At 36.8% G+C, this 13,900-nt stretch overlaps 1 protein-coding gene across 7 annotated transcripts in view; it reads left to right on the top strand.

Moving 5' to 3' along the window:
* Positions 1–13,900, top strand: part of PSR (Bifunctional arginine demethylase and lysyl-hydroxylase PSR) — a 100,094-nt gene that overhangs the window by 74,340 nt on the left and 11,854 nt on the right. For 5 of the 7 annotated variants that reach the window (XR_010844845.1, XM_014432554.2, XM_014432551.2 and 2 more), the window contains one exon: positions 11,666–11,683. The exons of the other annotated variants lie outside the window; for them this stretch is intronic. Coding sequence is in view for 4 of the 5 variants with exons in the window: in XM_014432554.2 (XP_014288040.1) it covers positions 11,666–11,683 (18 nt within the window). In the remaining variant the exon portion in view is untranslated. The remainder of the gene's footprint in view (positions 1–11,665; positions 11,684–13,900) is intronic. 7 annotated transcript variants of the gene reach the window in all.

Below are 13,900 nucleotides of genomic sequence, written 5' to 3'. Positions count from 1 at the left end.
TGTACAGAATGAATATAGATAAAAATAATATAATGAAAGAAGTGGGAAATAAAAGGTATATATAGGTAATGAAATATGTGAGTAAAATAACATAATTAATAAAATAAAAATGTAAAGTTATATAATGCAAAGAAACTTTGAAATATGAATAATTCAATTTAATAATATTAATTTAAAAATGGAAAGAAAATATACGTAACTAATGTAATATGTAAGTAAAAGAAAGAAGTATAAAGAAACAAAATACAAAGTTAGTAAGACAAAGAAATAATTAGAAAATAATAATAATAATACTTGTATTGTATGTTGTATGTTGTATAATTGTATTGTGTGTGTATTGAAAAATAGACGATAAAAGGAGAGATCAACAAGTTAAAAAATAATAAGTAAATTTAATAAAAACAGTGAACATTACAATAATAATAATAATACTTTATTTATTCTGGGACGAGTCTCTTTAGAATAACACATGATGAGGGCTGAGTAGCCTCAGAAATACTTAAACAAAAAATACAAAGAAAATATTAACAGTCATAATAAAAAAAAAAAAATAATTATAGGTTACTTTCTCACTTTTATCAGTTTAACAAAAAAAAAGAAAAGAAAAATGAATAAATAAAAAAGAGAAAAGAGAACGATGTGAAAATAATTGAGAATGATATAATAGTTTACATACATATTTACAATTATATTAATTTACAATTTTATGGGGTCTGAATGGATAGGAAATGATTGGACAGGTGGGATTTAAAGGTAGGGAGGGTATTAGAGCGACGGATGTTGGAAGGGATGGAGTTCCATTAGGATGAGGCTCAGATAATGAACGATCTATCGAAAGCAGCGGTTTAGTGGGCCCTTGTGTATAAATCTGAAGACCGTGAATGGGTATTACAGGAACATATGGAGGATTTGAATTGAAGGAGCTCGTAGATGTATGATGGATGGCGGGATTGGATGACTTGGAAGATGAAGGAAGCCAGGAAATACTTACGACGGTAGGAAGGATAAAGCCACTATACTGTACAGCAATAGTCAAAGTGGGGAAATATTAGAGAAGTGACCAGGAGCCTACGAGTTTCAAATGGAAATAGGTGGCAGAGGTAATTTAAACGTTTTAAAGTTGAAAAGGTATGGCGGGAGATATTGGATACATGGTTTTTCCAGGAAAGTGTTTGATCGAAGGTTATTCCCAGGTTTTTGATGCAATAACATAAGAAACACACTAAAATTTAGTTCTGTCGGGTTCACTAATCTCTAACGACCTCATTAATCTAGGATTTAATAATTCAGGAAGAATTACTTACATGTATCGAAGAAGGAATATGGAAGAAGGCGAGTCAATGAAGGTCAACAAGTTCAGAAGAAAAGCCTTTGGCAGAGACTGAGCGGATCGTCAAGTGAGTCGGCGGAAGTTTCAGGAGTAACAGAAACTGAAGACAAAATGGATGACCAAAGGAATGGTCGTGAGCAAAGGAGCCGAAAAAGCACGTAGAGGCGAAGACTAGGAGGAAGGAAGACAAGTGAGATCTGAGGAGGATGTAAGCAGAGAGGCGACCGCACACTGACAAACTATCACGTGAAAAGAGAGCAGGGCACTCTGCCTATTATCTGAGTGAACGGGGGAGTAAGCTGTCTGGTGGACACGAGCAGTTCAAACACTATTTCTTGTAGAGAAGTACTAATTAGTGGCGAGGGGAGGGCACTCCATGTGAAGGTTTGTAAATGTAAATTAATCACTCTGGGTGGACCATGCTGTATAGAGGATAGGACTGGGTAAGTGGAGGGCTAAAGGGGGTATTTCAACAATTCATGTAGTGAGTAGGATGCTTAGGGATTATCTGGTGATTATTGGTTGTGATCTTTTAGAGAAGGTGGGGGCTAAGATAATAAAAGAATAGTAATGGTAAATGGAATATTAAAATCGGACGAAAGAAGTATATATGCCAACAAACAATAGCAGTCGGAAAGGCGCGAGTAGGGACAGTATCGCAGGTGGAGAATTGGACGCCATTACAACAGATTTGATGATATTTTCTTTAATGAAGAAGAGGTATTGAGTTCAACAGAAAGGATGGTTCATGAGATTCCACTAAAGCAGGAAAGAGTGATATATGGTACGGAACGAAGATACCCACAGTACAGGCACTCCAGAAGAACATAAGAAACGAAATCGAAAACTTTAGAAGACAAGGATTCATTGTAGACAGTATGTCACCCAATAATAGTTCCTTGTGGGCAGTGTGGAAGAAGCCTACACTAGGTGAGAACGGGGAGATATACAGGGTGGTCATTGATTAACGTAGGGTCAATGATAATACCATCGCTGATAATTATCGGATACCGAGGTTTGAGGATATCCTTGACAGACTAGGAGGGGCTAAAATCTTTGCATATTGGAAGCAGGGTATCACCAGATTCGTATGCACCCAGAGGACCAACACAAAATGGCTTTTACTTTCGAACAAGGGCACTAAGAATTTAGGAGAATCCCGTTAGATCTGAAGAACGTGAACATTACATTTATTACGTGATCATTACAAAGGTTACGAATTTTTGAGAGGTATAGATGAATCAGTACGCCAGATTTACCTGGAGAACCTCCTGGTGTTTAATAAATTGGTTACAGACCATGTGAAACAGTTAAAGAGCGTTTTTCAGAGGATGTGAGAATTTAGACTAAAACTATCTCGAGAGAAGTCATTGCTGGGACAAATACAAATACATTTTCTAGGGCACACCATATCTCAGGAGGGAGTAAGATCGGGCCATTGAAGACAATATAAGAAAATGTATAGATCAGTAGCAGAAGGAACCAGTACTAGCATTTCCTGACTTACAAAAGCAGTTCACGCTCACGACAGACGATAGTGAGTATGCACTGGAAGCAGTACTGTCATAAGTAAGTGAGGTAAGGTGTCACAGAGGCAGAACCACGTTACAGCGCCTCTGAATGAGAACGACTGGGTTATATATTATTATTGATAATAATTATATATCATATTATCGACCATAATATGGTCAATAGAGCATTCCCAATCCTACTTGTTTGGGAGAAGATTTAGGGTCCAGACGGACCACAGGCCCCTCCAATGGGTGGGGAAGCTAAAGGAATCGTAGGTGATAATTACAAGGTGGAAAGAACTGTTGATCCAGTACAACATAGACATCATGTACAAACCTGGCAAGGAAAACGTAGTAGCAGATTGGCTCTCGCGAGCAATAATGGTAAATGCAGTAGAATATGACCACGGGAAAACGTCTGGAATTGGAAGGTAGTTTTTGAGGGAGAGGACTCCGGAAGAAGGACAGCAATTGGCCTCACCAGGAAACCAGAATGGGGAGGAGACTTCCACAGAAGAAAGTTCAAACGACGAAAATGGAGGACCTTGAGGAGATTATCAACAACAAGAGGTACCAGATTATTTGGAAGACAAACACCACGGGGTTGCTGAAGATGGAACATAGCAAGTACAGCAGCAGTATCATTTCGACTATCTGGTCACAACCAGGTGTCAAAGAGGATCAAATCTGTAGAGAACTAAAAGAAGCATCCAACACTGTTAAGATTTACCATTTATATGTAGGAAACGCGACAGTTTGGGAAAAAATCTAACGGCTATGGAGAATGGGAAAATGGCATAGATCGATCGTTTATTCGATGCACGTTGATGTTAGGCCCCCTGCGAGATCCAGAGGATCAAAAGGAAGTGTTGGCGTATCACTAAGGAAAAACTAATCATCATGGGCTGAACGAAACTTTACAAGCATTGCGGTGCAAATATTTCTGGTGGGGCAGAAAACGCACTATCCAGGAGATTCTTGGGAAATGCGAGGTCCTAACTTAACTTCTGCTCTCTATACCTGCAATATCATAGGCGTTAGTGCTAATTTCTTTGGTGAACAACGGTATATTCCCAATTTAGAATCTTTCTCTGAAAACCCACCGGTAGCAGTTCCGCCAGTTACAAATCAGTTTCCATCTCTACTGTAAATCACAATGCCACAAGCACATGCCAATGCTCTGGAGTGGAAATTAAGACGGTAATGGCACAAGATCTCAGGTACAATATCAGACAGTGCATGGAGAGGTTGCTGCAAGAGCCGGTATTTCCTTTTCCGGATTTCACTCGGCAATCCACAATAACAATAGATGCCAGTAAGTATGCGCTAGGAGCGATGTTGTCTCAGGAGGGTGAAAGGGGAGAGCACCCAGTGGCATAAGCCATCTGGATCTTTATGGAGACAGAAATTAGATATAGCACAATGGAGCGAGTACTCCTTGGAATAGTGTGGGCTGTCGATCACTTTTGACCATATGTGTTCAGTAGAAAATTCAAGTTACATACTGACCAAAAACCACTCTAGTGGGTGGGAAAACTGAAGGAAGCGTCAGCCAGAATTACAGGTTGGAAGGTGTTCCTATTCAAATATAACATGGGTACACTATATAAACCAGGTAAAAAAAAGTGGTTGGTTGTCTCAATCACCGTGGAACAAGAAAAGGGACAATGAGGCTGCGAGAATGGACGCCAAGAGAGAAAGAACATGTGTGACCATGATTGACCTCTTGCGGCAATGGTGCACCAGGTGTGGGACAGGTTTTCGGAGGTAGTTTTGGAACGGCCGGATCTCATTGGATGGGGGAAGTGAATTTGACTCCTCCTTGATCCGAAAGGAAATGAAGGATATCGATGTGACATGGTACCTTAACACACCAAGAATGATTAAGGTCGAACTCCCTGATTCTCTGGAATTCGGCCGTTGCACTCTTTTTGCATACTGCTCACAATGGACTGTTGTAGGGCGAAGTGTGTGTGTGTCCACACTTATCACTTGCTTCCGTAAACTCAATATTTCTTCCCTAATGTATTTTCAAAGTGCCTGGGGATATCATTTCTCCTTCATGTGCTTCAATGTGATTTCGTGCACCATTTTTCCTGTAGTTCTCGGTACTTCCCCTTCTTTACAAAAAATATCATCATATTACTTCACTATTGCCTCTTTCCAACTCTCCTTCTAGTTAATCATGCCCGTTCTCGCTTACTGTCATACACGAGCTTCTTACAGCTGTACCTCTTAACTCCAATTCAAATATTCCACTTAACCCCACTATTTTTTATTTTCGCTACCACTTTTTCCAAAATATCTCGTAGTCAACGATTATCTGGTTGTCTCAGGGTATTTTCCTCATTACATAGACTGTTACCTTCCTTCCTTATCCCCCCCCCCAGTTACCCAATTCCATTTCTGTTTTCCCTTTAATGCTGCAAGGCCTAACCAGAGTGATCAACTGACAGTTACATACTCTGACCTGTAGTTCCCTCTTTCCACCACTCAATCTCTCTAGGGCCTCTCGGCAGACGAATGTGTTTCCCAGGGTCAATCAGACAGCTTACTCCTCTCTTCACTCGTATTATAGGCAAACCGCCGTGCTCCTCTCACATGATGGTTCTGTAACGTGCGGTCGCCCCTCTGTGACTGCACTCCTCAAAACTTTCCTCGATTCTACCTTTTTTTTTGCTCCTGCTCCAAGTCCTCCTCTTGCCTTGACCACAGGAGATACCTACCGCAGATGCACCGCTCAATGATCTACAGCTCGACACTTTCACTAGGAGAGGATATAAATGGATAACCATATTTGATATCTTCAGTAACGCAGCAGTGGCGCATCAGGTGCTGGACAAGTTGTCGGAAGTAGTGTTGGTAGCTTTCCGATTGTGGTTTCAATTCTACGGAGCTCCTGGGCGCATCTCATCAGATTCAGGCAGAGAATTCGACAATGCCATGTTTCGAACATAAATGAAGAACTTTGACGTAACATGGCTTCTCAACGAACCAGGGCACCCCAAGAGTAGAGGAGGCATAGAGTGGCTTCATGGCACGTTATATATATATATATATATATATTATATAGGCTTAATCGATACTTAAGTTATATATTACATAACAGGAGTAGTCGAGAGCGAAATGCAAAAAAAAAAAGTTATAAGGAACGAATGGAAGTGAAAGACTGCCATTATTGAGTCCAGTACCTCTGGACCGAATTTATTTTTTAATAATCCAACCTTTATTTTATAATATATTATGTTGTAGTACCTTACAAGATACGCTTTTCAAAGATAAACAAACTTCATCTTTCGGTATTAGACATTTGAGCCAGCAAGTTACTTAGTTTTTGATTTTCCGCAATCAAAATATCAATGATACAATTTACAAGGAAAACATTAGATTTGTCCACTGATACAGATAGCTGTTATGCACATTCCTCACAAGGAATTTGTTTTATTATTAAAATACAACAAAAAATAAATAAATATATTAAAATAAATATGTAGAAAATTTAAATAATAATTATTTTTTATTTTTCCTATTGCCACATTGATTATTTTGTAGCCATATTGCATTCTGAAAAATCAGAGATCATTTCGTAGATCTGAAACTCGTTGCGTAGGTTAATAAAAGTTGGATTGCAAAATATATTCTGTTGTTTGAATATTCAGATTAGATTTATATGTATAGGGTGGTTTCCTGTAAGTGTTTACTAATATAACAGAAAAAGACTCTGTTCAGCCACCTCAGTTCGACATGGTCTCCTTGTCGGAAAGCTTAACTAAAAAAAAAATAAATAAACGCTTTCACGGATAAAAACATTTATTCGCAAATTAAATTAAATTAAAAACAAAGATAAACCTTCTAAATAATATAGAACCCAATTAACAAAATGATAAAAAAAATACTTCCTTTGACGCAAATTACAATAAGGAAAAAAAATTGCTAATTACAAATTTGATGAACTCCGATGGGTCAAGGTCCTGCAGTTCCTATCGAAAAGGTCTGAGACGATGTTCTGTTCTTAAACGTAGGTGGGCCACACAGCAAACCGCTCCGATGATTTCATCCAGAAAGGTCTGGTGACAAGTACAGCAACTGGGCGACTGTACTTAGGCTACTCGACTGGGCGAGTGTACATGGGCGACAAAGTTGACGGGCGACTGAACCATGACCACTGTAGTATTGTTGTGGCTAATCCCTAATAGCCGATATTTCACCATACAAACATTACAAGTATAATTCGCTTTCTTTTAAACCAAAACACAATACAGTGATACAGAATTATCACAAAAAATACATAGTAAACAATGTAATTGTTTAATAACAATTGACTATATTTATTGTCTATTTAAAAAATATTTAAATTTTAATTAATATATATATATAATGGCGTTAACAGACTCGCAAGTGAAATTCTAATAGACAAACAAGGGTTGTTATCACAAACTAAGTGTTTCATTGTTGCGTCCCTTTCTTTTCATTATTTCTCCAAATATAACAGTCAAGTAACTTAGTTGGGAAACTATTTGTACTTTTAAAATTTATTCTGAAACGTTTCTAATTATAATAAATTTAAAGAATTATTTATTTATTCTTCTATAACTTATTTTTTGAAAGTACGAATCAGACAATAGTTGTGGATAATTATAAAAAAATTATAACATCCAATAAAAAATATTAAAAAAGTAAAAGCAAACAATAGGCTAAAATCTCACGATTCAGGAAATTATTAATAGTAATTAGATAGTACCTAAGAGAAAAAAAATTAATGCAAATTATTTTCGATATTAGTGTAGAAATAAATAATAGCAGATTACCAATACAAATTTACTGTGACTATTCTCAAATTTAGGTATTGCTATGAGAAAGTTAGTTTTAGCAGCCTTGAGTTGCCGTATCATTCCAGCCGGTAACCACCTCAAACGGTTTCCTTCCATTTGTAAACAAAAACATATTTTTCTCTTTACGATCGCTATATAAATGCCATAATGTAGGAAATGACGGAATATCTTATTGGTTTCAGTGAACGGTTCTGCAAGTGCCTATAAGGCCACATTTTTAAAAATTTATCTTTAACTCATATTTTTGCATCTTATTTTCCTTATTATTGGATAGGTGCTTTTTTAACCTAATTTCAGTAACTTCTATTGTTATTCTTTCTATCGAAAAAGACAAAAAGCACTTTACAGATCCAAAATCGGACCATCCGTTCAGGAGTAAATAGAAAAGTAAATTCTGGTGCGTCCCATGAAGTGGTACATTTAGCCTTAATGTTCACACGGACTATATCAGCACAAAATCTGCTAAAGTGGCATCCCTATTGTCATGCATCATGCCAAACATTAGAGGTCCCAGGGAAAGTAGTAGAAGGCTTCTTGCTACTGTTGTCCCATCAATCATGCTATATGGAGCTTCAATTTGGAAAGGAGTGATGGTTACCAAAGCATACAGGAGACAGATGGTTTCAGTTTATTGCAGAACTCCCTTAAGGATAGTAAGTGCTTTTCGAACTGTTTCCTATGAGGTGGGGTGCGTGATAGCTGGTATGCCTCCTGTTGAACTTCCTTTTGAAGAAAGAGGTAGGCAGTATGGACGACGATCTCATGTTTCCAGAGAAGAAGAGTCAATAAACATTGATCAGTGGCAACAGCGTTGGGAGGCTGCAGATTCCTGGAGATGAACTCTCAGGTTTCATACCCAATTTTGGCTTGTGGTATGGTCGCCGACATGGTGAGGTAGATCTTTATGTAACCCAACTGTTGACCAGACATGGATGCTTTAGAGAATACCAATACCAATTTCAATTGGATAAAACCACAGAATGCCCTGCATGTCACTCTATCAAGGAAATAGGATCCCACACACAAATAGGTTCGGGCCTATCCATGACTTTTGAAGATTTCCACCGACCCATGTAAAAAAAAAAAACACCATTTTGCGAGACTTGGGGAAGATTAAAACTTTAATTTCCATTGAAAATTTATTTTGAAATTTTTCGTGTTTGTAGTTGCTGGAACGTCACAGATTTATTGGTCACTGAAAATTGAAAGAAAATCAATGAAAATGTATTCTTCCCAGCAGGTTTGAGAGAAGATCTTGTGCCAACAGATTTTCCCTATGTTTTCTGTTTGTGAAGATCTTTAGATGATCCTTTTATTTCCCCTGGAATTTTCTTGTCAGATGGTCTGAAGCTTTAAATTTTAATATTAATATCTTAAATTTAAGGGGTTTTCTAGTTATGGCTGGGAGCACCCTAATTTCGCAAGCCATTTCATTTTCCCTTCAACCACAGTGTTAGGGGGGCCATTGATAAACTGTCTCTGGGTTTGCTTCCTTGAGATTTGCAACCATCTTCTTTGGGTCTTGTACAATATAGTTTTCACTAGATGTTTGAGTCCCAAGAGCTAAAATGACTGTTCAGGAATCAAAGAATAACGCTGCACGGGATTGGCTTGTGCAGAGACTGAGTAGTTCCTTTGCTGCTATTCTTATAGCCATTATTTCCCTGTCAAAGTTTCTAATGTGTCTGCCTAACCAGGGTCAAAACCCTTAAAGAAGCCTTCACTGTAGTGCCCTAAACCAGTTGTGAGGCATTTTCCTGAAGCTTGAGCCATCAGTGAACACCCTAATCCTGGTAAGCTGGGTATATGTTGTTCATCCTCATTATGGCATCTGGTATCTGGTCTTTCAATTGGGATGGAGAACCTCACAGGGACCTTACGATATGAAAATTATCAGAAGTTTGTTTTGGTGATCTGTGACAGGGTGAATGGAAGTAGATAGACCTTATGCTTTATTTTTGAATGATGAGTTTGCCAGTAGAAGTGTAATACTTGCATCGAATACTAGAAAGCATAATACTAGAAGCATCAAATTGTGACGGGGAATGGAAGTAGATAGACCATATGCTTTATTTTTGAATGGTGAGTTTGCCAGTAGAAGCATAATACTTGGTCAAAACAATTGCTTTATTATCATCTTCAGCAACTTCTCTTCCATTGACAACTGGAGGTTTATTTCTTTTCTTGTTCCCGTCATTGTTCAAGCTATCAACATAAAAACAATGGTCCTTGGTTCAATCTTCTTTATTATCCATATTTGACTAAATCTGTTTGATGCTGGTATTTTTTTGCATTATCCCCCTGTGGAGCTTTACCTGGGCTTCCCTCAGCATTGAGTTCTTCCCTCTGGTGTTGTGCTTTTCAGTTGATCTGCTTCTAGCATTACGATTAATTTTAACCATTAAATTTGATTTTATCCATTTTTTTAGTTGGTAATAACAGAGCTGCTATTAATCTTTTCTCTACCTGAGAAGGTTTTTATATTGAGATAATTGTTTTTTTTTTTTTTTGTAAGAACACTTGGAGATAACATTTTCATGCTAAAATATCAACCTGAGTAGCATATTTTTTGTTGTGTTCATTCATATTGAACCCAATCAAATATATCTAATTGCGTATTTGGCAAATTTAATGAATAATATAAGATAAATATGCACAATATAAGCAAAGCAGAGGTGAGCCATATGGTTTGATCAAAAGTGACAATAGACACAGTTGAACAGAGTATATTGCAAAGAACAGGATGTTAGAGTAGCTAGGAGGTAGAGACATAGTGGGAAATCTAGTTGTTTGGTCATATTCTTCTACTTTCAGAAATACTTGACATTTCATCTAGTCGGCGGCTAAGCTGTTATCCACTACAGAATTGGTAAATTTGGAGTTTGGGCCCCCAAAGCGATAATTTGAGCTCTGTTTTATGCTCCATATTGTTCTTTATGATCCTAGAAAGGCATTTAAAAATTATGGAATTTTTATGATGGTTCACTTAATCCAAATCCTGGCCCCAAAAATTAAGTTGTTTTTTAGAATCATCCATGTAACAATTTTTAGAGCAAGCGGCTCATTCATTTCTCAAGTTTGATGTTTCAACTAAAGATCCCTCGAATGCTTAGAAACAATTAGTATCATACAAAACAATCAACTGAAAAATATTGTATTTAAATGTTTTTAGTCCATATGTAGGTATGCAATAGTTTTTTGAGCAAACAACTTAATCGATTTTTAAGTTTGATGGCTCAAATTACTCAGCGATATCACATGAATATTTTGAAACTATTTGAGCTCAAAATACTGAAAAAATATTTTATTATATATTAAATATTCTCAACCTTTTGTTGATTTCATATCATATGTGAAACTTCATGATTTTATGTTATATATATATATATAATATGCATTGCAATACTTAAAAACTAAAAACATTAAAATAATTTAATTTTTAAAAAATTTCAACTACTGAATTTAAGAACTGTTAAAACTGAGCTTGATCATTTGCTTTCTAGTTGGTATGTAACTTTGAATAAAAAATTATTTATACAGGAATTATCTGTCTGAACTTTGTCCTGAATGTTTACATCAGAAATTATGAAATTAATACAAATGATTCCTTACCTTAAGTTTTTTTTATATACTTCTCATTTTCTCCTAGTTTTTTCCTTTTATTCTATAGGAAGCTATATTAGTTTTCATAATAGATTTAAAAATTATCAGCTATTTTCTGCATGTATCCAGTTAGTTTTGAACCCAACTACTAAATGATTATACATTTTTTTATATTAAAATATGAATTCTACATTAGCGAATTCGTCTTTTTTTAATTTTATTTTAGGTAGGGCAGACTGATCAATATACATTACAACAAAAAACTTCTATTATACTTTTCAAAATATTCTTTATGTTATTCAAACTATAATGAAAATTTTGTTTTGTCATTGAAATTACTACAAATCTACTATTTGTTAATTGATTAAAGTAGTGTTTTTTTTTTCCAGAATTCCATGCACATAATGGTAAGTTTTAATATTAAATTTTTGTTTAAATAAAATAAATTTTATCCAATTTAAGTCTCAAAACAATCTTTATTTCTTTATAAGTCCAATGTTTCGGTCAATCCAGCCATCCTCAGGGACAATTTATCACAAACAGCTTTTATTAGATATATGATTTTTAACAAACAACATTATTATTAATAAAATATCATACCTTAAATATAAATATTATAACCACATCACTTTAAATAACTATTTGCTGGCTATTCTGCCCAGGTCAATTATTTCAGTCAAAATTACTCTATGAGACAATAAAACATTAGGAAATCATATTAATTTAGTAATAAGATATCTTTAACTTATGACTAATTACCTATTTTGTTATTTCTTCACATTTACACTATTATACTTTATCACAACAATATTTGTTACCTTCCTTACACTTAGGTCAGGCATATAATTTATTTATTTCAACTTTATTTGGGTTAAAATTGTTATTTCTTTTATTATTAAAATTCTTATCAAAGTTAATAATAATCATTAACATACATTTTTTCCCTTATTTTTCATTGATTAATTTTGCTTAAAATCTCTACATAGTGTTGGTTCAGATTTCTTGTGTCTATTTAAAATTCACTGTATAGTTAATGTTTTCTGATATGTAAATGGACTCAAGTATTTTTCTTTTGAATGTATTATTTTCTTCATGTAAAATTATTGTATTTTCGAAATGTGTGCTGTTTTTTGGCTGCATACAGCATTAGTGCTGTTTTATTAGGATCCTTTGTGCTTTTTTTTTTTTGTACCTATACGTGTGTGGGATTTTTACACATTAAAACCACCGCCGTACACCTGTTCATTCCTCTCCAAGGGACCGCCGCTAGGCATTACTTCATGGAGGGAAATGGCTCATGGAGTGCTGCCTCGCTTTCTTCACATGGTTTTTCACGTTTCCATGCTAGTTACTTCTTCTAATCCTCTCAACCTCTTGAGGACGACTGTGATGAATCTCTTCATTGCGTTCCAGTGTTGGTCTGAGAGTAGCATATAGCTCACCATGTTTTCTGGTGTGATGCGTCTTCCACACTCTCTCCAATTCACTTCTTTCTGCCGCAAAGCGAATACAAGTGAAAAACACATGCTCCGCGGTTTCTTTGACAGTCTGACATCCAGGGCATTCTGCAATGTTGTCCAGTTTGAATCGGTACTGGTAGGCTCTAAAGCATCTATGTCCGATCAAAAATTGGGTTATGTAAAAATTCACCTCACCATGCTGGCTGCCATACCACGTGCCCACATCAGGTATTAACCTGCGAGTCCACCTTCCGGAATCTGCAGCCTCCCAAAGCTGCTGCCACTGGTTGATGGTTATTTTCCGCTCTTCTTCTCTCGAAACGTGTAAGCGTCGTCCGTAGTGCCTGGTTCTTTCTTCAACAAGGAGTTCCACAGGCGGCAGTCGGGCTATCACGCACACCGCTTCGTAGGAAACAATTCAAAAAGCGCTAACTGTCCTTAAACAAACCCTGCGATACACTGAAACCAATTTTCTCCTGTATGATTTGGTAACCATCGCTTCTTTCCAAATTGGGGCTGCATATAACATAATGGAGGGAACAACAGTAGCAAGGAGCCTTCGGCTACTTTCTCAGGGACCTCCAACGTTTGGCATAAGGCGTGACAAAAGGGATTCTACTTTAGCAGATTTGGCGCTGATGTACTCCGTATGAACATTAAAGCGGAGACGTGCATCAGTCGTGACTCCTAGGTTTTTTAAGCAAGACTGGGAACGAATTTCGTGCCTACCAACTGTGACAGTGATGGACTCAGTTTGCTTCCTGCTAGTTACTAGTAGAACCTCGGTCTTGTGATCTGCAAGTTGTAGGCCTACCGAAGACAGCCAACCTCGGACCGTAGCAACAGCCTGGTTGGCGATGAGGGTAACTTCTTCCAAGTGCTTCGCCGCCACTACAACTGCAACATCATCTGCGAATCCCACAACTGTGGCTCCCTCCGGTATTGTCAATTTTAAGATTGCGTCGTACATGCCGTTTCACAGAAGAGGCCCTAATACTGAGCCATGTGGGACACCACCAGTCACCTTGTATCTCCTTTGGCCAATGTCTGAAAAATAAAACAGAACTCTATCTTTGAAGTAATCTGTGAGAACTCTCATAAGATAGGCTGCCACCGCCATAGTCCGTAGGGCATCTATTATACAGGTCCATCTTGCAGTGTTAA

This window comes from Halyomorpha halys, unplaced genomic scaffold (assembly GCF_000696795.3).
Source record: "Halyomorpha halys isolate HHAL.00 unplaced genomic scaffold, Hhal_1.1 Scaffold1075.1, whole genome shotgun sequence".
Classification (NCBI taxonomy): Eukaryota; Metazoa; Arthropoda; class Insecta; order Hemiptera; family Pentatomidae; genus Halyomorpha; species Halyomorpha halys.
Note: the sequence above shows the minus strand (reverse complement) of the source record. Positions and strands in the feature narration are given on the sequence as shown.